Genomic DNA, 24,948 nt, shown 5'->3' on the forward strand with positions numbered 1-24,948 from the left:
ACCTCCAGTCTTCCTTCTGCCTCCTTCCCAAATCCCTCCCTCCATGAACTCCACCCTGTGGCACCATGCAGTGTGGGCAAATCAGGAGTAAAATCTTAAATCCATCAGCTGGGGGGATATGAGATAATGCTGAAGATTTTATCTGGTGTGCCCTCAGGCAGGTCTTCAGAAGGGAAGTCGCCAGCTAAACCTTGTACCAGAAGTTAGCTTGCTCTCCAAACCAACAACTACTCCTTTTGCAATTGATGCACGTCCTGCTGGATGTCCCCAGAGCAGCCTGGGAGGCTGGGACATCACTCCCTCAAGGACTGTCTTCAGGAAACAACTTGCTGGAATTCAAATGCTTCTTTGTTTATGAAATAAAGTCCACCAGAACTATTGCCAATTGTTTATGCTAAAGAGCACACTCTCATTAATGTTAATGGTGCTTTAGAGCATAAATCCTTGCTAATTGATATAGGAATGCATCCCAGAAGAGTTTATATTACTGCTGATTTAGCTGATAGATATAAACGTGTGAGAAAGAAATATTAGCATTCATGTAAAACAATTAGGTTATAAACAGGGGCAAATGATTCCGAAAATGACTGCAACTTTCCACCTTCCTTTAATGGACGAAAAATAAAGTCCGCTAATGAGGAAAATTGGGGAGTATGAATGGAAACTAATCACTGCTATTAGTTAGTATCTGTAATATGTCAGCAGGGCTGGGTCCCCATCTGAGTTCAGTACAGAGGTGAGATGGACAGGAGCATCCTGCTGCCCCATGCTGCTCTCCCTATGGCTTTTCTGGGAGCAGTATTTTAGGCTCACTCATCTAGCAAGGCTGGCCACCCCATGTCAATACCATTGGCTCAAGATGTGTGAATAGAGAATGATACAAGCAGCGGGTAGATTTCCACAATTTAATATTCTTTTTTTTTTTTTCTTTTTTTCTTTTTTTTTTTTCCAGATAATATAATGGCATATGAAAAGTGAGGCAGTAATGCAGTTCAAAAGAAAAAAAAGAAAGCAACCCCCACCGCTCTCCTGGATCTTTCTGCCAAAGGCTGACATTACTGTAAGTTTGCTAAATACAAGCAGTCCAGGCATTTCCACAAAAATCTGACTGTTCAAAAAGTACAATTCTGTGGCAAATGTACAGCCATAAAGGAATAATTTTTTTCAGTGTACCCAATGATTTTCGCTATTAGGCTCCCACTTAATTCATGGGCTTTGATGTGGAAATGTTTTCCTAAAAGAAGGCTCAGATACAGGATACAGTAAGTCACTCGTCTTCTGCAAAAAGATGCTTTGACCTCGAGTGCTGAATCTCTGATTGAGTATACCGAGTTTAGTTTTTATTCTAAACCTATCCAGAATCAAGAGGAAAAAAAGTCACATACCAAAAAGAAGTATATTACTGTTTGTGGAAGAAATATAGTAATATTTCGTTACATTTTCTGATTCACATATTTTAGCTATTTTATACCATTTTAGTGCAAAAGCAAGCACGTTTGGAAAAGGATACAAAATTCTGCATTTTAGTATCTTTTGCTGAAAGTCACTGAAAGGTCAGACTTTTTCTCCCCGCACACTAATTTTCAAGGTCTCAGTTATTAATGAAATGTATCAAGCGGATTATACAACATTTGCCTGGGTATGGTTAAAGACCACATACCCAGTAAGATTTCATATAACAAAAACGTGCCCAACCCTATAAACATTTTTTTTTCCATTTAATGCTCATAAAATTTTACAGACAACAGAATCCTTTCTTAAGCTTTATTTAAGAAATCGAATACTATTATAGTTCAATATATATAAGACACATCCAGTATTGTGTTCCTGATAGCAAGTGCATAGATTTTAAGATATCATTTTTATATTTTAATTTTTTTTTTTTTTTTTGTTACTCAGTAGCATGTTTCATGATCACACGAAGGGATATTCCCAGTGATTTTGCTAAGAGCATGAGAGAAAAAACAGAACACAGCAAAGTAGTGAAACTACAACAGAGATGAGGAACAGAAACAATCAGGCAAACTCTCAGTACAGTCGATTCCTGATAAGTGAATAATCTGATTGCTTGGTCACAATGCTTTATTCACTTATCAGGAATGATTCACACTACATTTTGTTAAACTGTTTTCCTTAGCCTAATACCTAAGAGTCACACTGGGCAAAGGCACACACACTCTGGCAGGCTATTCTTTAATCAGCAAGTCTTGTGACAGTTTGGTAATTTCCCATGGCGATACACATATAGCTAACAAAGAGACATTTTGCTAACGCTGCAAGGTGCCTTACATAATTGAAATTAAAAGCATGCATTTAAGCAGGACAAACTGTTCAGCTGCATTGCTTTAAGGAACTCATTTTTCCCCATTGTTGAAATTACAAAAAAAAAAAAAAAGGAAAAAAAGAAAAAAAAAAAAAAAAGAAAACCTGTCTCTTCTAGCCCTGAGTATTTAAAAGAAACTCAACTATAGCAAAAGTTTTTTTTTGGTTGTGTTTTTTGGGAGAAGAGCCCCTTGCAGATCTCTAATTTCTTCCCTAAAATCATTGAGTTTGGGAAAAAAAACACAAAAACATCCACAACAACAACAAAAATCCCAGAGACCAACTCTGATTTATCATTCATGCAAGTCCAGGCTTAACTTAATCAACTGGCATCAACATAATCAGAACCAGGATCACGAAATCTAGAGGTGTAGAAGACTCAGGACACAGCTTGACCATCAGGTTCTCTCTACAGGCCTCTGTGGTTTTGGATTAAACCTAGGGCTGCAGGGAAGGTGTTTACTTGGACCCCTGAGAACAGGACCTACAGGACAACACTGGAGCTTGTTTGGGATGCCCTAAGGGACATGGCTTGGTGATGGGACTCAGTAGGTCAGGCTGATGGTTGGGCTTGATGATCTCGGAGGTCTTTTCCAACCTAGAAGGTTCTATGCCAGACTCATCACCTCTATACCTTCTGTGGAAAAGTTTTCTTAAAAAAAACAACTGCCAACCTTAAAAGGAAATAAAAAATAGTTCTAGCAATATCAACCAGGCCAGCTCACGAGCCACCCAAAAATTCCAAAACTCTTCCAAACACAGCAGTCAAGGTCATGGCTGCAAACCGCAGAGCACCCAGCGCCATGCCCCGTGCCTGGGGCTGTGTGTGTGTGAGCCAGAGCCAGCGTGCCAGAGGGACCAGGGGACAGGAGACACGAGGAAGGAGTCCATTGGGTCTCATAAGAGCACTTTTAAGTGGTCTTCGATTCCTGAGCATCACAGAAAATGGGACAAAGGAAAGGGAGGTGGGCATATGGCTTGAATTCCAGAGAGCACTTGCCAGTGCTTCTCTCTCCTCCTTGGGTTTGGTTTTTGTTATTGGTTTGTTTTTTTTTTTTTTTAAATATATATATTTTTATTTTTATTTTTTTTCCCCTCTCCAAATTATAAAGTTTGTGATCAGACAGAGGAGAGAAGAGAGACTTTGTAAACCAGAACAACAGAGAATTTTTCGTGTCTTTTATTTCATCATGACGGATGTGGGGAAGAGCAGAGAGATTCTTGTGAGGAAAAAAATTATAAGAAATGAAAAAGTAAAATAAAAAAGCTGAAAGCCAACTTTACAAAAAAAAAAAAAAAAAAAGTGCTATGGTATTTTATTTGTTCCTTTTTGAGATTTGTGTAATACTATTAGCCAGTGCTGAGAATGAGCTGCTCTGTAAGCCCACAGCAAAAACATCACCTGTTTGAACAACAGGAGAATTTTTTTTCCCAGAGTTTTGTTTTGTTTTGTTTATTTTTCTCCCACTGGCTTTAACAGAGTCTCTCTGTGCTCACTTGAATTTTATTTTTTAAATTATGATATGTGTAACTGCACGTAACAAGTTTGTTCACCTGGTAGGCTTCTGCAGGCTCTCACAGCCCTAGTTAAGATGTGATTAGTTGCTAAGGAGTTTGACTAACACCATATGCCATCAGATTACTGTGCAGTTCGGAAGAAATCCCAAGGCTACATTCTCCTTTTCTTGAATGTTTCATACGCTTCTGCGAAGCGGCGGCACAGTATTTTTTCTGAGCGACTAGGAAGAATTGATCTCCATAATCCGCATTTTGCAGACTGACTGGCACGTTGGCAAAAAGCTTTTCACATGGCTTCTGATTTCTCTGTGTGTTTGTGTGCATAAGCTTTTACAGTTAGAAGGCTCACAAAAGCTATCTTCCGTATGACTTTGCAGGAAACTCATTTAAGATGCTTCCTGCTCAGATTATCCAAGTGATAAGGCATGACTAGGGGGAGGGAGAGAGAGAAGAAAATCAAAGAAACCGTAACATGGCTAAAATGTACAAATCCTCTTTTGCCCCCCAATCAGATATTCACTTAGGTGGAATCGACTGTATCTTTTGTACACAACCAACAAAGAGAGGAAAAAAAAAAAAAAAAAAAAACAGGAACGTGAAACACGTGAGGTGTGTAGATGTATTACCAACACATAATGACCACCAACAATACGAGACACAAAGTAGAGAGACAAGTATTAGGAAAATGGTTTAATATTGGAGACAGAAGCAAAAAACTGCATCACACAATAACATACGTTACAAAAATAAGTCTGACTGTTTCAACTACACGGTTATGTTCACAATGAGGACAGAAGAATCAGAAAAAACTCTGATCTAAACAGCAAAAAAGCAAACCCCTAACGCTTTAACTAATACATTTATCCACGCAAAGTGACCGAGTACTCCTAATTCTAATTACCTTATTGTGTAACTGCACAATACAGAATAAAAAGTGAAACTTACCGCTTTTGTTAAGACAAAATTCTAAACACTAGATATAAGCAAAGGGAAAAAAAGAAACCAAGCCAAAGTTTTTAATTCTCTAAACAAAACCAACTCTCTTTCTACCATCCAGAAATCAAACTTGAAAATCAGTCATGATCGAGGGGGCCCACGAGAGTAAGCCACAAAAATTTCCATTTGTTTTTTAATCTCCAGTATAAAAAGTTCCACTGGTACAAAATGCGTTAAGTACAATCAGGTTGTAGAAATAGGAAAGCTTGCTTTTTTTTTCTTTTTCTTTTTTTTCTTTTTTTTTTTTTTTGGCTCAAATTCCATCAAACAACAAAATTCAAATGCATCAATAAAACAGAAACAATACTCAAATGGTCTTACAGTTTCCACTAGATTGCATTAACTTTGGCTTTTCTCAGACAATACTTAAAAACTAGTTTGTAATTCTAAACAAAATGATAATATTATTAATCTACAAACAACAATTCTCACAGCACAAAAAAAACACAAATACATAGTTTTTTCTTTTTTTTTCTTTTTTTTTTTTTCTTCTTTTTTTTCTTTTTGTATGACATTATCCAAAAAGGTAATGAAACTACAGGATATTTTTTCCTTTTGTTAATTAGCACTTAAGATAATAAAAACAGAAACAGTAAAATGATTCCAGAGTAGCACAAGCCAAGGAACTGTAACCCCTATGGTGAAAGAAAGATGAACTTGTTACTCCTTTGAGGACTGCCATTTCATTGCAATTAGCTAATTTGTTTGAAAAAAAGCAACTAGTCTAGTCTTCTGATTAGAATTTTGTAAAGCAATTTCCCTTGTTTTTCTTCCTCTCTTATTAGGCCCTTGCACCCTTGCAGCTTTTTCCATTCAATATTTTCTAAGAGAACTGGTAGATAATTTGTCTCCAAGGAGGTGTATGTTTGGGCTCTCATTTTTGTACCTGATTTTTTGAAAAAAATAAAATAAAAATAAATATTTCAATATGGACCCATCTCACTTGTCTGGAAATACTGAACCGTCCTTCCTCTCCCACTGCTAAGCCAATATCTCACGTAGTATAATTTGGGGCACCTGCCTGGGTCTGCAGCCAATGCCGAGTTACACTGCCCGAGGACCAGAGATGTCACCGCTCTCAGCGGACCGGTAAACCTGCAGGACACACTGGGGCATCTAACAAAGCTTTGGAAATTTATACGATGGGTACAATGAGGAAGAATTAGTGAAACAGTCTGAACAATCCAAATGATGATCTCATATTATATATATATGAACATATATATAATATAACGTACGTGAGATGATACTTTGAATATGCAAAATTGCTGCAAGTAGTACAAAATAGCCCTCAAAGGGTGTAGGAAGGCCCCAGCAGTAGTAAAAACATGTGAGAAAAGTATAGATCATTTATTTATAAGTGCATGTGCTATAAGAAGGAAACTTTTTTGCATCACTAGAGGCTAGTCCTTTCCATCCCAGGGCTCTACATAAAGAAGCATTTAAGTTGGGGATGAGAGACAAGAGTGCACCAGCTGATATTGTTCATATAGGGCTTTGTTTTTAAATTGAGATGGCATTGAATATAATCAGATAGAGCTAGGAAGAAGGCATGGCACTTTATCATCAGTAGCAGGTGCTGCTGTTCACACACATTGGATTGGCAACGAATTCGCTATACCGGTAGCAAAGAACCGAATTTGGTTGTTGGTCACTACTCGTGCGGTAGAAATCTTATGAGACTTACAAGGCCGTGAAAGGGCAACCAGCATCTCTTTTCTGGTTCCTTACACACAGCTTCCTCCAGCAAACACCCACATCAGTCACAACTGTATTCCCACGGACTACTGGACGAGTAAAGTTACTCCTCTCTATACGAGTGTCTGCAGGAGCAAGCCGATACATCGCCGTTACAGGTAATGGCAGGTACCATCAAACATTACAGTGTATGTAAACTTTATCCATAAAAAGTAGTTTAACTGCAGTGCACGCTGAATTTTCACCCAGGAAGATCTAGTGCATCTGATTTAAGCAAAAGTTCATTTATTTAAATTACAAAAATATTATTATTATTTTTTTTCTCCTCAAGGTTTTCAAATGGTGGATTTACCACTCCTTTCTGGGAGCGGTTCACACAATAGATAATTAAAGAATTGTTTTATTTTTCTTTTACTTTATTAATACTGAATAGCATATTCCAGCAGCATATTAAAAGCTCTTTAAGAAAAGACAAAATCCCCAAAATCTAAAAAGGAAAACCACAAGTTAATTATCGTTTTAAATAATTTTAGTTATAGATACAGAAGAAATTTAGACAGCAGTAAAATAATTTTGTCCTTCAGATCTGCCCTGTGCATTGTTCTGATTTCAACCATGTATTAAATAAACCACAAAAAACTAAGTATATATATATTTATAGATATATATATATATATAAAAATAAACAGCAAAATGGTGAATGTATAAAAGGTATTAACACTCAAGACAGCTCTGGGTGGAAAGGGTTAAAAGTTCAAAACTTTCTCACCTTAGAGGTTTCCATACAATATGAAGAAAATACATTGTGAGGTTTGCTTTCACAGCATTGATGTGTGCAGAGTGGTTAAAAAAGTGAAACATGGGCACTTATACAATGTTTTACAAAAAACATCAAAGAGAAATAACAAACAATAACAATTTCAGGCAACAAGACCACAGGATAGCAAGTTAACAAACTTTTTAACCTCTTTTTTCTTTAAATATTAGGGATTTATACAAAACACATAATAAAATACCCATGTTATCAAATTACTTCACACAAGAAACACACTGAAGCTCTAGGAAGAAAGTACCTTTGGAATTTGGCACTATAGTTTCACTGATTTTTTTTTTCTTTAAAAGAAAAACCGATCACATTTTGCTGAACACAAACACATCTAAATTGTTCACAATAAAAAAATGACATCAATGCGTCACAAGCCAACACAAACTTATTCTGGAATACTTTTTAATTTTTTTTTTCACATGAAATTCTTTTTTTTTTTAAGCAAACAACTTTTTTTTTTTGTTTTTTTTTTTGTTTTTTTTTGAATCTCGTTTTTGTTCTCCTTCTTCAAGTAAACCAATTTTAAACTCGTCTTTTATAAACATAGAACACTTAAGACCATAAGACTCATGATGAAACCACAACTTAATTCACAGAAGCACCAACGTAACACATTTTACAGTAACCTTTCTTCTGTACATTGAAACAGTATAAAATATAGGTAATTTCATGTGCATTAAACCATGGATTGTCTAACTGTGAGTCAGTTCAGCAAAAGGTGACACAAGTAGGTAGCATTTGCCCTAAAACAGGGTAAATATTTTCTTATACTAATCTACAAAAAGTGGTTCTATATATATACTTTAATGAGAAAGTGAGCCACCTAAAATGGCCTTATCAAAAAACTTTACACTGCCTGAAAAATGTAAAAACTATTACAGACCTCTAGAGACTTAAAATCAGACAGTTTTATTTCTCAAACTGTTTTGGAAGTAGTCTGTTAGAAACCAACATTCTGTGCCTCTGGACACATATTGCTATTGTCACCAGTGACCAGGCAGAATGCCAATCCCTGTATAATACTTTCAAGTCTGTTTTTTTATTTTATTTTATTTTTTTACGAAATGAAAACAAAAACAAAAAACAAAAAACAAAAGAAAACGAAACCCAGAGGAAAAAGAAAAACAAAAAAAACAAAAAAAACAAAAAAAAAGAAAGAAAGAAAGAAAGAAAAAACATTTTGCCACAGGTTGTCTTTAAATCCTATCATTAATTTATCTAATAATAAATTTCAGTCTTGCATGAATGCAGCAATGTTTTTTCACATTGACTTCCCAGAATTCATAGCTAGATGAGGTCACATGCAAATTTCAAAGGTCAAACTAGATCAAAGGTCAGTAGGAGAACCAAATATGATGTGAGGTCAGAAAGACATCAGAAACAATGACGGGACGATGAAACTTTTTTTTTTTTGAGACGCCACAGGGACATGCTAGGCAAACGATGGGCTAACGGGCATGGAGATGTCTAGGGAAAAAACAAGGAAGAGGAAAAAAGTTACACAGAATCTATGCAGCACAAACAAAATCACTTTTATGGGTGCACGAGAAAACTAATGCAAATCTTTTATCAGTAGAGTAGAGTCTATGAGCTGTTCACACAATTTGCATTAACTTACAATACTTGTCAACAACAGCACAATGGAACCCCAAAAGAATCCATCTGAGAGGAGTCAGAGAGAATGGATTCATCTTTGGGGAGAAAGGAGAGGAAAGAACCAGCTTCTACAAACGTAACATAAAGGTAAGGGGAGGGAAAAAAAGGGCCAGACGACTGAACTTTAAACTAGGTAATGGAAACTACGAACAAAATAACCAGACAAATACAAACAAGAGGATAAAAGCATGAACTGTAAAGGGTGTAGGGTTCAACAATGAAAAAGCGCCCATTCTTGGCACAATTACTCTAGAGACTACTTCAAAGGATCTAGCTAGCATAGAGAGCTGCTCTTTAGGTATCCAATAAGTTAACAATAGGCAATAAATAACTTCCATTATTTCTGAGGCAGTAAAAATTTTGTATAAAAATAGAAATGCTTTTTACAAATAAAATTTACAGGCCTGTGGCTTTCTTTTTTATTATTATTAAATTTATCTCTCAAGAAACATCAAGTATTGTCACTCATTTTATTTTATTTTTTTTTTATTTTAAACCCTGTAGCTTTAGAAACAGATCTCTAAATCTTTTTTACATTAATCCTTTCCAAAAAAAAACAAGAACTTAAAAAAAAAGTGAAATATAAAGACCAGTGTAAAATCAGACTAATATATAACAATACATTGTTTTGAACTGAGAAAAAAAAAAAATCAAATCTTCTCAAAAAACAAGTTGATGTAGTGGAAAGACTTGTTTCAAATTTTTTGTTGCAAAATAAGTGCTTCAACTGGCAGGAGGCCATTTTCTTTAACCTATAAACTGCTGGTGCCACCCTGGTAAAATAGGATCCATCCATAGAAAACAACTTTTATTGTGTGCTAATGGCACCAGGGTTCACAGAGTTAAATTGCACATTTTTTGAGAGAGTGTGTGTGTGTGTTGCTTTGAATTTCAAGACGTTTGTTTTTTAAAAAGGAGATAAATTATGCTGCAAAACAAAATACAGTAACACAACTCACTAATTACTTGGCGAGGAAATGTGAGCCAAGTGTAATAAGGACAAGTGGGGAAATGGAAGTGGTAACTGTAAAAATAACTGTCTCTTGATGAAGGTTGGCTATATGTTCTCTCTTAACCCCCCTGCAGAGGACAGGTTTGCTCATGGGACTTACCCTAAGAAAGCTAAAATAAGAGCAGTAAGCATCTGGGGTTAAGATCAGTAAGGTTTGCTGTCATTTTTGGAGCGTTTCAGCTGAACCTTCAAGCGTTTCATGCCAATCTGAAAGCCGTTCATAGCCTGGATAGCAGCTTGTGCAGAGACTGGATTGTCATAGCTAACAAAACCTATGAGACACAGAACGGAGGCGGGAGAGAAAGCGAACTGTAGGTTAGAACAAATTTCAGAAGGCTTTTGTTAGGATTTTATTATTGTTATTTGTTTGACACATTTATCTCTCTTTATTTAGTTGGTCACAGTTTATATCCCACTACCTTTCTCTTTTCCTTCTCCTTTACCTTTACAATATTTGTTTTCTACTTGGGATGTGGTTGTCCAGTTTTGGTGCAATGCAGTTTCCCAATCTGTTTTTTTTTTAATATACCTACCTTAGAGACTGTAGATATTTATCACTGTAATACTTTTCACTGTGATATCTACATACATCCCGGTCTATTAGCCCAATCTGCTGATGTGAAGCTGAAACAGAATACCTTGTTACAAAACCAAAACCCAAACTTGGATGCCTGTGTGCATTTGCACCTCTGAATGTAAGATCATGAGCACTGGTCCTGGGTGGTATTAAACAACCATCTCCTTGGGCCCAGCCTGGGACAGTTGCAATATTAATATTTTGTATTTTTGCAGCTCCTTCCTGTTCAAGACCTCAAGGTACATTAAATGTTTATTAATTCAGCCTCTTGGTCCCAAAAGGGGCATGCAAGGATCGAAATTAAGCAACATCATAAAGACGATGGCAGGGCTTCATGAGAACTTCAGATCTTCTGCTCCTGAGTTGCTAGCACTAACTAGGGGGGATAATGCTTGCTCAGGTAATTCAGAATGGCTGGCCTGGCTCAGCTTTCTTTTCCCTGCGAGACTCGAAAAGCTCTGTTCATAATGGACTCAAATCTCCCTGATTCAGGAAGCCCAAAATTCATTTTCATATCTGGGCCTCCCACTTGTAATTGCAAGGCTCGCCTAACTGCTGCTCTGTCTCTGCTCTGGCTAATTACTACTGCATTCCAGCCCACTATTATGCACACACTTTGCAATGCTCCCTCTTCTTTCCACTCGAATTTGCCTTAATATACATCACTTCAGTCTGTTAAAGCTGCCTCCCATACACTTTGTTTTCAATACTTCTCAGCTGCTCTCTTCTATCAGCTTTCTTCATTTATGCTTAGTGCCTGCATCCTTTTCTGATTTAAAACCTCTTATTACCATCATTTTAACCTGCTCCTTTATGACTCTTACTTAACTCGCACTGCTGCCCTCTTTCTTCTTCAGTGTCAGAGTGATACCTTCCCTCATTGTAAAGAAAAGAACCCCACTTAACAAGTGATTTGGTCCCTGTCTGCCCTCCCTCCTTCACGGACCTTCCCTCTAGTTCACCTTAAATCACCTTCACCAAACTATTTACTTACGATTCTTCTCTGATAATCCAGGTTCACATCTGCTTATTCCACTAAAAAAAAACTTATCACTTAAATCTCTGTAAACCCTCTCCTGGCCAAAGCCAACACAATTGCTTCAGGTGGTTGATTAGTCATCAACTTCTTAAGAGATAATAAATGTTCCCTGTTACCTTCCTTGGTTCTAGTAACTTGTCACTTCCTCATTTTCTTCCCTTGATCATTTCCTCTTAATATTACTGCCTTATCCTGAAGAGCTTAACCACTTTCTTCTTTTCTTCTAGAAAATCTTCTAGGAGATCTTATCTATCCACATGACTCTAATCGCTGTCTTAGCACTGCACTCTTTTGTCTAATTCCATCAGCTCACAGACCTCAAGCACTAGAATTTCCTTAGGAACAGAAGACATAGCTATCATGAGTTGAAAGGCAGCTGTAGCACATTCCAGGCAGATATTCCATAACCAAAGTGTAGCTACTCTTACCTTCCTTGACACTTCAGCAGTTTCCTCTACAGCCTTCCTGACCTTCATGTTCTCTTAAGAGCAATCAGAATGGTCTTTAGCTACAAAATTCTCATTATCTTAGTTCCTTTTTATCTTAGCTAGTCTTAGTGACCTGAAAGTTAAGCAACTGATCTAAACTAGTCATCAGGTGGCATCTATGAATTGGGAATAAAGAAAAGTGAGTACACCCAGAGGTGGCTTTTCTTCCCACTGTTTATGCCATGAAATGAGACACTCCTCTTTTGACAGAAGAACAATAATCTCAGGCTATCCTTACCTTCCAGAGGGATGTAATAAGGCACTTCATTCAATGTCTGTTTAATAGTTTCCTTGACACAGTCACAAATTCAAATATACATCCTCTGTGCTGCACCAGTGGAATCAGCCTTTATCATTCAATTGTTATTCTGATTCACAATTTGTCTCTGTACATAGAATGCTATATCTACATTAGCCTGTTACACTTTCATCTTGTCCCTTATCATCAACCTTCACTTCTAAAGCTTGTGGAGGAGTCTGGCATTCTCTCCCTTTATTTATCTGTTTCTGATTGCAACCGTTCATCATTTTTTTTTTTTTTTTGGTCTGAAACTTAAATTGCAGGTTACATGGGGATTATGTTCCTTATCAATTTTCAAAGCATATGTCACGATGATCCTGATTTTTGTTTTAAATCTCTTGGTACCTTTGTAACCAGGATAAATATTTTTAATCATTTGAGTAGCGATTTTGCTGTGTGGCAGACTGAATTTACACATGGATGTCACCGGATCCCTTCTCCCCTGCCTTTTACATTTTCTCATTTCTGTTATTGTAAGATTTATGAAAAATGAGAAGGCTGGAGAGTGAAACCTTTTGTCTGCAGAATCAGCTAGAGCTCATGAGAGTTCACGGAAGAGTACTTTCAGGGGTAGAGGGACTGTCCTGTCATTCTCATCACTATTTAATCTCTTGAGCATCCATTTGAGCTGGACAAGAAAGCAAATAATACCAAAGCTCATTTTCTGCAAAGAAAAGTAATTTTTCATTTTGTGAGGCAGTGTTACATAAAAGCTTATTATCACTACTCCAAGATTCACTTGGAATGTACCTTCTCTTTCCAATTCTACCAATGGATGGCCTTGGGCAATCTTTTCACCATTGTAGTGCTCACTCTGTTCTCTGTAATTTGTCTTCCAAAAAGTCCCCAACCATACCAGCTGAACAAAAAAGAATCAAGCCCAAACTGCACTAGGAGCAATGGCCATTACGAGTCAGAAATGGGTAATTCAGATGCACTATTGTGCCAGTTTTTGGGTGAGGGTATAAGGAGAGAGGAAAAAAAAGCTTTTGAAATACAAATATGGGGTTGAGACGACAAAGAGATGAGGTGATTCTCGCTTAGTAAAACTGGGCCAATGGATACAGTATGCTAAACTCGCAGGATTAATTCTGGCCTGTGACTAGGAGTATCACACGGGTAGTCACCTACTGAATCTGAGCATCTCAACCTCCTCTGCCAGCACAGTACTTTTTGCTTTTAAAGCAGAACTCTCTCGCTAGTGGCAGAATATCTGGGGAAGGAAGAATGAGGAATTGCAATGTTAGTGAAACTTGACTAATGCCTAAAAGACAGAGGACTGCTCCATCCATTGGGTGTTGACCCCTCTGTTTTCCCTCAAACAAGATTGCCTCAGTTCATCATTCTAAGTAAGGTAATTGTGTCCCATAAATCCAGATGAATGTGTAGGTAGGTAATCAAACAGTAAAAAGAAACTCACAAAAACCTAGTATGGGAAGCAAGTTGATGAATTGAGCTGCCTGTTCAAACTAATCTACATTTTTTCATTAGTGATCACAATTGCTGCGTTTCGATTAACACAGCTTGATTTGACATTTCATCAAGATTCGTGGAGACCTCAACAATGATTTTGTCACCCCAACATACTAACTGAACTGGTTCCAGATCAATAGGGAGTCATTTTCAATTCCACTTTTCAAATTTGCTATAGCCTCAGGGACTGTTTTAACCCACTGCAGAAATACACTGGACTATATTAGTCTAAATACGAACAATTTCTTGTAAAGCATAAACAGGGACCAAAAAATATATGGGAAAATGCAGAAAGAATGTTGCACCCTTTCTCTAAAGTGAATTACTTTCCAGGTGTACTAAGGATTTGTCTTTAGGTGAAAAACACTCAGATTGTGGTATGACTTGAATTCTAGTGCAGTAGGTATTTCTGAGTAGTGCGATAACTGCTGCTCTTGTTTGGGTATTGTGTGTTTAGATAAATTCATCTCCTTCCAAAATGGTTTAAAGACCAACAGCTGCTCCTGAATGGCCCTTGTGTAGACAAAACCTTTGACAGACACATTTTAACAGAACGTAGATATAAAAATGTAATGATAGGCAAGCTAAGAAACACATATTATGGTTAACGGGGAAGCCTGAAAATTAAGGAATGGTGCTGTGCAAAGAGTAACAGCGCCAGTACAAAGGAGTTTTTGAAAATAAAGGGACTGTCATGACTAATTTATCATATATGCAGTTGTTTTTCTATGCTCTCTGGGAAAGAGCTGTCATTTTTCTGGAAACTCCAGTATTTTGGGTCAAACCTTCACACATTTTTCTTTCAGCGATTCTGTCCTCCTCCCATGCTCTCTTCATGCCTTGCATTGGAATCACAGTTATTAGACTGCAGTCTAACTAATTACCACTAGCTAACATTCTGTTTTCCACTCTATCAAGTCACTAAACTGGTGCACCTATGTCATTCAAAGGACATCTGCCCACCTGACTAACCCTAGAATTTGTTTTATAACAACCAAAACATCATCTTTTCCTCCACTGCAATCTAGCTTTCTGCTAGCTCAGAGCATTCCTTAGGAAACTTGACACTGATCAGTCGATGCTGCCTTCATCCCTGCCCTAAGGTAAGGGCATATACTGCCCTTCATAATGCATTGGCACCTGCCCAAAGCAGTTATAGCTGCATATCTAGACACCAACTGCCAGTAACGTGTTCTGAACTACATGTGCAAGCCATTCAAGCACTAATTGCACAATCTTGTACTTAATTCAGAAGAAAGAAATTCCTGTAATGTAGAAGTAATGGGTTAAACATAGAGCATTCTTAAGTGGCTCAGCTATACAATAGAGAATAATTAGTTATCCATAATAAGGCAGCTTAATAGTATACTAAATGACATTCCCCCACATAGGGTGTAATTAGTTTCATGTACTTGACACATTTATGCGAGATGTCAGACTGGAAGATTATTATTGTTTTTTCACATCCAATTTTTAGTTAGAACTAGTTTGCCTGTGCATCCTTCCACTCACTTGAGGATTAGGAGTCCATTATTTTGGGAATGAGATTCCAGTATGACATTTCTCACACTGCTGTTAATTTTCTTTCCTGACCCCTTTTCAATGCAGTGCATGTGGTTCTTACTATTTAATTTATTAAATTTGACATACCAAAGCACTTGCTCAGATTGGTCTGTTTGTCAATGAAGACTTTAGCAGAGATAACATTTCCAAAAGGCATGAACATCTGCAGAATGTCCTGGTCTCCAAATTCCTGGGGGAGGTGGTAAATAAAGAGGTTTGCCCCTTCTGGACCTTTAGGAAAACAAACAAATAAAAAAGTCTGAAAATGGCTATTACCAGTGCTACATTTAATCTGTTTTTCCATAGTACTTACTGAAGGTGATGGTCAGAAAGCATTTCACTTTGCAACTCCGAAGGAAGAAAAGTAAGTGGATCATCAAAGGAATAGAGCTGAAATGGAGCTCTTTAGAGCATCCTATCTTGCAAAGTGTTCACTCGATACCTCTACTACAAAAGAAGTTAAACTGCAGGCTCTTTCTTCAATTTACTCAAGTGTCTTTCAGTAAAATTAGGGTTAGGAAAGCAGGTACGCAATGTATTACTCTCTCACAATACTCCAAGATCTGCACAAAGAGCCCCCTGCTGCCTCAAACACCTACATGGGTTTGTTGGTTTAATTCTCCGTTGCAGGAATTTAGGGAAACACAACCAGCTGAGCTCAGGTTGGAGCCTCCCAGATTTATACTAAAAGGGCAGGAAGTTGGTGGCAATGGGAACAGAAAGGGTAAGAAAAAGCAAACGTTTTGACTTGGAAATCATGGAAGTCAGAGAGAGAAAGAAGCTAAGAACTAAAGAGCTTGCCCTTTTTAAAAATACGAATACTCCTGACAAAGCTCTATCTCCTGGAAAAAGCTCCATAAAATAATTATTTTTAATAAGTTCAACCTGAAGTTGCTGGGTTGAGATTAAAGTGGCTTTATACAAATTGAGGTTGAAAAGAAAGGTACAGGAAAGGTGCTTTTGAATATTTTTCTTATAGCCTATGTCTGAGATACATGTTATCCGTGCTATTGGTTTAAGCATGCCCCATAGCAATAAATGTGTTATTTTTTATTTATTCTCAGTTCAGTTTTTCTTTTATAGGCATATGCTGGGAATGAGCCATTAATGTGACCTATGATGCAATCAGACACGTGGCCCTCCCACACAGTGGAAGCACAAGAAAACAAACATTTCTGTTAAAAACATGTATAAAGTAACTCAAATATTCCCTTGCTTAATGGAACCTAAGTGTGTATATGGTGGGATGTCTCTGGTTTCAAGATTGGAGCTAGAAGCACACACTGCATTCATGGAATACCTTCAGCAGCAGTCACTGAAGACCCACCTCTCACAACAGAAGAACCAGGCCGCTGCACTCTGTCAGCCTGAAGTAAAAGGCTGCAGTATTTGCCCAGAGCAAGATTTAAATGGCTTATAAAAAATATTTTTCAAAAAGAAAAAAATTTTGTTGGTGGTGGTGGAAGAAAAGAGGGAGAAAGAATTTTACCTGCACCTTATTTCTTCTGACATAAAATAAATTATAATTACAAAAAAACTTTCTTTTTTTTTTGTTTTTACAATATTATTTAAAAATATTACTATTTTTTAAATAGCAAGCAAAACTTGTTCAGCAAGCAAAACTTGTTCGACAATGGTGTACAGCATGTGCACGAGGCAGCTCACTGTGCTTCAGCACTGAGTACTGATACCGTATTTTGCTTTGGTATCTTGTTATCCTTGACCACTCTTCACTGTGCCATGAGAAATCATGGTAAGAAGTAAAACAGAGTTGTCAGTATTCAAAGATGGAATTTATTCACTTCAACTTAACCCGTTACTTACAAAAACAAGGCATAACAGAGCAGGCTGTGTTTTTAAAAAGACACTGTCAATTCAAAAAGAAAACACAACACAGACTTGATAGCTCATATACTGACAAAAACAAACAGAAGAAAATCAAACTGTCCTTCAGTGAATATCTTAGAATGACACCAGATAAACAATATCTGGTGTCAAACAGTCCATTGTCACAGGCCAATGTGAGTGAGATGAAGGACAAGAGCACAGAACACAACAAAATTTGGAAAAAAAAATAATAAACCAACATAAAGCTTCCATTTACTACAATCCAAGCTTTTAGCAGTAAAAGAAACAACAAATTTAGAGAAAATATTCATTTTAACTCCACAGTGTCTTCATATAACAACCAGCTGTGGGAATGCTGAATTTATCTTCCTAGGAAACACCACATCCCATAACAGCGTAAGATACGATATTAAATGAGGATAAAAATCTTTCTCTTGAGGATATTACAGTGGGTTTATTTCCAAAGCTTATCTCTGGCAAGAGCAGTAGTGGGAACACAGATACAATCTTAGAAAGCATGCAATATTTTCCTGTCCTTCTAGAATTAGCTGGAATTTTGGATGAGAGAAGGGAAAGCAATGAAAACAGAAACAAAACCCCAAAATGCCTGAGTACAGGAGAATGAAAGAGGGGAAAAGGGTAACCTCATGTTACTAAACATTTAGTAATTACTATTCATTCATTCTTAGCAGCAAACTCCTGAGGTTTGTTTTGCTCTACTGGTGCAGGGAGAGGGACAATCACTCCCTTAAGTTGCATCCCTGCAAAACCCAGAATTAAGCAAAGAACCACTTAAAGCAAAGTCAGATCTGACTCAGAAAACTTAAACCTAATCAGATTAAATCCATTATTACGGAAAATGGAAACCAGTGCAGAGTGTGAGTACCTCTCACACCTGTAAAGGGATGAATTTTGCTACTGATGCCTTTTTATGCAGCAGAGCTTTTAGAGCAGAACTGTCAGTAAGGCATGGCTGGAAGGAGAGATGGTAAAAAAGAAAAGAGAATTACAGTAGAAATTGAAAAAATGAAAAACACTAATCAGGGCAGGAGAAAGTGTAAACTTCAAAGACAAGGCTATCTGAGATCTTTTGTTGCTTTCTGAGATCTTTTTGTTGAGCCACTGTGAAGAAATAAACCCAAGGCATGGCTGTGGGAATGCTAGGCTGTCTCAGAATCATAGAACCATACAAACATAGACTGGCTTAGGTTGGAAGGCACCTTAAAGATCATCTTGTTCCAACACCCACCAGCTCAGACTGCCCAGGGCCCCATCCAACCTGGCCTTGAGCACCTCCAGGAATGGGGCATCCGCAGCCTGTCTGGTCAGCCTCAGTTCAAGCACCTCACCACTCTCAATTACCTATTATGTTTACCAATTGTCCTATCACTGTCAGATTGTGTAAAAAATTGGTCTCCTTCCTGGAAGGCCACAATGAGGTCTCCACTGAGCCTTCTTTTCTCCAGGCTGAACTAGCCCAGCTTCCTCAGTTTGTCTTCAAAGGAGAAATGCTCCAGTCCCCTGAGCATCCTCATGGCCTCATCTGGACCGACATCAACAGCTCCATGTTTTTCTTGTCTTTGGGGCCCCATCAGTCCAGATGAGGCTCATAAGGGCAGAGTAAAGGGGACCATTCCCCTCCCTCTCCTTGATGGCCTCCCCGCATCCTCTGTTGATGCAGTCTGGGACATTTTTGGCCTTGTGGGTCTTCCAGAAAATACCACATGCTTGGTTGAGCATGGCTTACCCTAAAATGGGCAGATGCTTACCTTCCTTCTGGCTGCCCGCGGCGCTTTGCTGCTGCAACAAGCTCTGGCTGTACAAGGTGGGCAGCGCAGCGGCAGCATACTGCTGGATTCCTGAGTAGGCCTGGGTGAGCGCGTCCATTGTGCCGGCCGTACCATTCGTCAAGCCTGTTGCGCCGAGTCCTCCGTTCAGGGCCGCCATACCTGAGAGCATTTGAGCAACTTTACAAAAAACCCAACAATAGAGAAAAGAAATTGCACTTGTTCATTAGTGCTTTCCGAAAGTCGTTGGTATTATATTGACACTGACAAAGACGGCAGTGCATGCAGCTCGGCGTGGCACCAAATGGGACTGAAAACAAAGAAACACGACTTTGGCATCAGGATCACTTCAGCACAATGGTTGCACAGTCAAACAGACTTACATGCAGCCTGCTACTGGCAAGTACTACAGTTCTGTGCCCCCAAGCCCTCTCTGCTCATCAACCTCAACCTTCATGCTTCTTGGGGTGTCCAAGAGCAGGACCCATTCAACCTCCATCTTCGTGAGCTGGCCACTTGGGAAAAAGCATTCTGGGAGAAAACCCACACTCTCTGGACCGGTCTTTATCAAAGGGATATTTGCTCATACCGAGTCAGCACAGAACCCTGATTCACAGCATTTTGAAACAACCATCCACACAGCTCCAGGCTTTCTCTCTTGGATTTCTGGACAGAAGATGGATGGCGATGCTTTGCATTTCCATCCCCCTCTCCCAGCTATACTTGTAAGGGCAGAATGGATGAACAACAGTGTCACTGCAGTGACGGCAAGCGCTTCGCCCAAACCAAGAATCTTTTACAAAGAAACAAAGGTGTTTGGTTCTAGCAATGTGTTTCTTTACTCCTCACTGGAAGCAGAGCCGCCTAATTTTTTTCTTCAAAACGATTCCACATCCTGATAAATAACAGGTTAATTTGACTGGGATGACTGCCAAGGAGGAAATTTCAGACTGGATTGCTAGCTGTGCATAAAATGGCATCCTTCATCCATTCAAACAGCACTATCTGCGAAAGAACTCCTGGACGACAGCCTCTTCTCATTACTTCTGTGCATCCTCATGGCTCTAAGATGAGCCACAACAAAGTTAACAAAATTAACATTTATTTTTTTCAGAAATTCCAGAAAAAATTAATTTTCTCCTTTGGCAGTCAAATGGGTAGCAAGATTCAGAAACCTGCTCATTGCTCACATTCCAACTACTGTCAAACAGAGAGTAAGTGCTCAGCAGGTCAGCAGGTGGCTGAGAGGCCACCTTTCGTGTGCGATTACTACTCTGTGCTCTCCATTTTTTAGGCGAACAGATCACAAACAACTTATTAGGGCTTAATCAGGCCCCTCAAGGCACACTAAAACAGTCACCAGAAAAAATGGGGCACCTGGAACCACCACCAATAGTTTCTTAGTCATTGACTGTGTCCAGTTTCTGTTGGCACAATGACGGGTGGAGATAACTGGTGGAGTTGTACTGGGACCCAAAAGATAGGAATATTGAGAAAAAAAAAAAAGAGGGCTTAACTTCAGAGCAACAATAAAGGGCTTATATGTAAATGGGAAAAAAGTAAGGAAATTATGCAGAGGACACTTTACAGTGAATGAACAATTATATCTATTACATTAGGTAACAATCTTCTTCAAGGAAAGTGGTATAAACCTTATCACATAAGTAATTTGGAGATAGAAAGAATACTGGAGGGAATTATCCTGAATTGACAGAGGAGGATAAAGATGCTGACCTACTAGTTTTCCTCCATCTCTCATGTAGATTCAGGAAGTGTATTCCTACGAGTCTCTGATAATCAGGACAATTGCTCAAGTGGCACCTTTCTGGCTCCACCAGAGTCTGTGCCAATTAAGACAACTGTACTGCATAAATTATACCATTTGATATTACTGTAATTTGTGTGACTAAACACTTGACAGAGATGTGATATTCTTAGCTTTGCTTAATAAAATGTCTTGCACTTTGAAGATTTCTCTTTCCCCTCCACCCCACTTCAGAGCACTGCTGTATCCTGATAGGAGATACTGGCTGCATCTATGAACAAAAATCTCTGTCAGAGCACAGCCAGCTATTCCTTGTCTAATGGTTCCAAATGTGAAACAGAACCTGCAAACCAATGTAGTTTAAGAAACACCTTATATCTAAAAGACAAGATATTTTGAAAATGAAGATTCAAACTAATAACGGTGATGAAGCAATAATTTGATTCTGAGCCTGACTTTAACTTACTCCTTAGATTCCATACTTAATTTGTGTCATTGCTTGCATGTGTACACACAGCACTGATTGATAAAAAAAAAAAAAAACACAACAAAACTTGTATCTCTCCCTTTATTATAGTGTTGAAATAACTTGATAATAGCGGAAGCATTAGGATAACACGTTATCTTGTGTGAGTCATCAGCCTATTAGACAAACACGCTTTGTGTCGCTGTGGGCAGCATCCTCCCCCTTCTTTCACCCAGAATCAATAGCCGCTACCCATCAAATGATTTCAGATCAGCCAGCAGATAGCTCCTGCTCAGCACACTGCTTCTGGGAAGGGCACTTCTACCCAACCGCAGTCTAAATACACTTCCCTCCTGAGCAAAGCAGCTCTGCAGAAAAGTCTCTGTTTTTTTTCTCTTCTCCCTTTTCACACGTTACAAAATCTGCAAGGTCCAGCTGCAGTTACACATTTCTGCCATCTCTCTATATCTACTAATGCACCTCAGACTGATATTAAACTCTAGTCTTTTCCTCGCTTCTGTGAAATAATCATTTTGAGTCTCTCATCCACAGCATTCTACTTTTCTGAGCTACATAACACAGAAATGACAATGCTTGGCGAGTTCTAAGATCTCTCAAAGTGCCTTCCAAGCACCTTCAAATCTGTCACAAATAATTTTACCTCCAATTGACAGATGTAAATACAGGGATAGAAAGGCTAACTGCCCTGGATTCACATACAAATATTCTGTCATAGCTGTCCAACATGCTGAGTCTATGGTCTTCTTTCTTGATTATTTAAATTTACTTTCCTCAAAGGAGACAGCCTTTTTAGATGTTTCAAGCAGAAAAAAGGATGATTGGGTGAATCCCCAAATGTACAAGGGCTGCTCCAAATGTAATGTCTCCTATTTTATTATGTTGGCCAATGACATCAGAGGCAGATGTTGGTGGTACTGCAGTAGGGGTTAAACCTTCCCACCAGTGTTCCATTTTGTTGCTATGTGACAGATGGCAGCAGAGGGGCAGTCTGAGAAAATGGTGTCTGACACAGAAGTGTGTATGAAGCAAAGGCGCAGAACTGAATCCCTCTGTGCAGAAAAAATGGCACTTACTGACATTCATTGACTTGCTGAATGTTTATGGAGATCAAACAGTGGATGTGAGCACAGTAAAGCAGTGGGTGATGTAGATCAGCAGTGGTGACAGTAACATTAAAGACAAGCCATGGTCTATAAGGCCAAGCACAGCTGTTACACTACAAAATGAAGAGTGTTTTGATCAGCTTGTCTGCATGGATTGGCTATGGTGGTGACTGTTGAAAAACTGTGTGTAGCTGAGAATTTTGTCTTTGAAATAGTGTGACTGTGTTTTCTTTATCTGTTGTAGTTCCCGTGGAAAAAGATAAAAGGCATTTCTTTTGGAGCAACCCATGTATGCACAACTGTTGCTGATCCTTGGAGACATCTGAGTCACCATATTCCACTTTTAGTTTTACGACCTCAGATATGTTTCTACAATGCTTCTCTCTACAGTGTGAGCACTACCGGTTTCCAGAGCTCAGCCTGATTTCCACAGACCCAGAAAGCAGACCAAGTCCCCTTGTGAACTTAGCCTAGAAGACGTTCTCCTAGTGAATCTTACACACACGGACATGGTTTCAACAGAAGAACATCTCCTTCAAAACATCTGCGTAAATGAACGTGCAAGACCAGTGCGACCTTCTGATTCTTTCTGGGTTTATGCTCAGCTCGACTGGTGCTTTGGTCATTCTCATTAATTCTCCAACCAAAAGCATATCACTGATTTCCAACTTTTCTGCATAATTATTTCAGGAACCTTCATGACAAAACAATGTTTTGCTCTTGACCACAGCATATTGTGAAACATCAGACCCACTGAACTTCTGGTTTCCTGAAGACAGAATGTGAACAACTGGATCAGAAAGGATCACTACGAAAAGCCCTGGCTTATCATTAAAATAGACAGGGGAGGTTGTTAGCACTGGGACAGTGCTTTGCTACTGTCAGTGTCACAAGCAACTGAAACTGATAATCTGTGTTCTCCTGAAAGGAACACATGCCATAACACAGCATATGAGGAAATAGTTTCTCCTCTTTGTATCTCTCTCACAGACTAATATATTTATGTATATAAATAGACAGACATATCCACATGCATTTTTTTATGTACGAGCACTATAAACATAGAAATTCTAGGCACGTACACATTCTGCAATTCATGAAGATTTGGGACTGAAGCCATTGTTGTTATGAGTCTATGGAAGCAATGGTGGCTTCTAACAAGCTAGAATTTAGTACCAGGTTGTGAATACATCATTAATACTTCAAATGGCACATGCAGGTAAATTCGCACACACAACACCTGAACATTCTTGTTGAGAAAATGTGAACTCTTAGCTTGCAGCCTTGCAATAAATGATAAAAGGAGCACAACAGAAGGATTTCCATGTGAAGACAAGAGCTCATAGGTGATTCATTCCTGCTCACTGTTGATGAAGGGAATGTTATCTTGGAGTGCTCTAGTGTGCCTAGGTTCTTAGTATTTGTGGGAGGGAAGCAGTGGGATGCTATATACTGCTCTTGATATTGTGACCTCTTGAAAATGATGTAAAGCACAATGACTGTTTATCAGAGAAAGGACATTTAATGTTTTCTTACTTATGACAGTGTAATTCTCTTATTCAGAGAGCTCATTAGAGGAGATAAGTTAGCTTTTCATGCATGCTATTGTCAGTAGCTTGTTTTAATAGTAAGTTAGAATAAAAAAAAAAAGCTAACATTGGCATTTTGGGACCTAATATACACACTTTTCTTCAATTGTTCTGAAGTCATCTTTTCTATAAGGTTGTTTGTGTGAAATATGCATGTCCTTGCCAGAAGCAAGATCTGTTTTACACAAGGCCCCATGCAATCACTCATCATTGCTACATGGACAGCCATTAGCCCCCTTCCTTCCCAGATCCCAACAATGACAACCAGAGATCACAGAACAAAAGGACTGGGTGAGCAGCCAAATAACAGTAACAGAAAGGACATCATGCAGAGCATCAGAGTGAGCAAGTGATACTGAGGAGGACATCCATTCCTGGGGGCACATTATGATGGGTCATGGACTGTCAATGACTAAGTAGATTCCTTGCATTTCTGAAGGGAATGCAAGGAACAACAGCAACTGAAAAAGGGGACGGGAAAATGCAGCTGAACCAATTTCTTCCATTTCAGGCAAAGGTGAAGTCCTCACAACAAATACTATAAAAAAATTCGTCTTTGGGAAAAAACTTGACCAAGGCTGAGAACAAAGATGTTCTAACAGCTACCACAATCTACCTATCTTGGTATGTCAGGGTTTAAGATGCCATAGGATAGATACTCATGTTCTGGTATTACAGCTGACTAATGTCACTGTTTTCACATACTTGCCAATTAAGTGCCAAAAAGTTGCCCTCATTTTAAAAACAAGTATGCTGCTCTCGTGTCAATTTGATAAGTCCTACAAACTTTATAAAAGAACTACCTCTGTGGCAAGTGTGCCTCTCTTAGCATGATATTTCTGAATGAGGTTTTGTGCACTGATCTGGAATCTTTTCAGACTCCCAGAATGAAGGAGCTTA

The 24,948-nt window shown here is 38.5% G+C and overlaps 1 protein-coding gene across 18 annotated transcripts in view; it reads right to left on the bottom strand.

The window, feature by feature from the left end:
- Positions 1–1,750: 1,750 nt before the first annotated feature.
- CELF2 (CUGBP Elav-like family member 2) overlaps positions 1,751–24,948 on the bottom strand; it is a 555,355-nt gene continuing 532,157 nt past the window's right edge. For 14 of the 18 annotated variants that reach the window (XM_052681218.1, XM_052681213.1, XM_052681210.1 and 11 more), the window contains 4 exons: positions 19,087–19,284; positions 15,557–15,700; positions 10,129–10,300; positions 1,751–8,827 (listed from right to left, as the gene is read on the bottom strand). In XM_052681218.1, coding sequence (XP_052537178.1) covers positions 10,173–10,300; positions 15,557–15,700; positions 19,087–19,284 — 470 coding nt within the window. In that variant the 3' untranslated portion in view covers positions 1,751–8,827; positions 10,129–10,172. The remainder of the gene's footprint in view (positions 8,828–10,128; positions 10,301–15,556; positions 15,701–19,086; positions 19,285–24,948) is intronic. The other 4 variants (XM_052681212.1, XM_052681211.1, XM_052681215.1 and 1 more) reach the window with 1 other exon arrangement.

This window comes from Tympanuchus pallidicinctus, unplaced genomic scaffold (genome assembly GCF_026119805.1).
Source record: "Tympanuchus pallidicinctus isolate F22 unplaced genomic scaffold, pur_lepc_1.0 scaffold19, whole genome shotgun sequence".
Taxonomy (NCBI): Eukaryota; Metazoa; Chordata; class Aves; order Galliformes; family Phasianidae; genus Tympanuchus; species Tympanuchus pallidicinctus.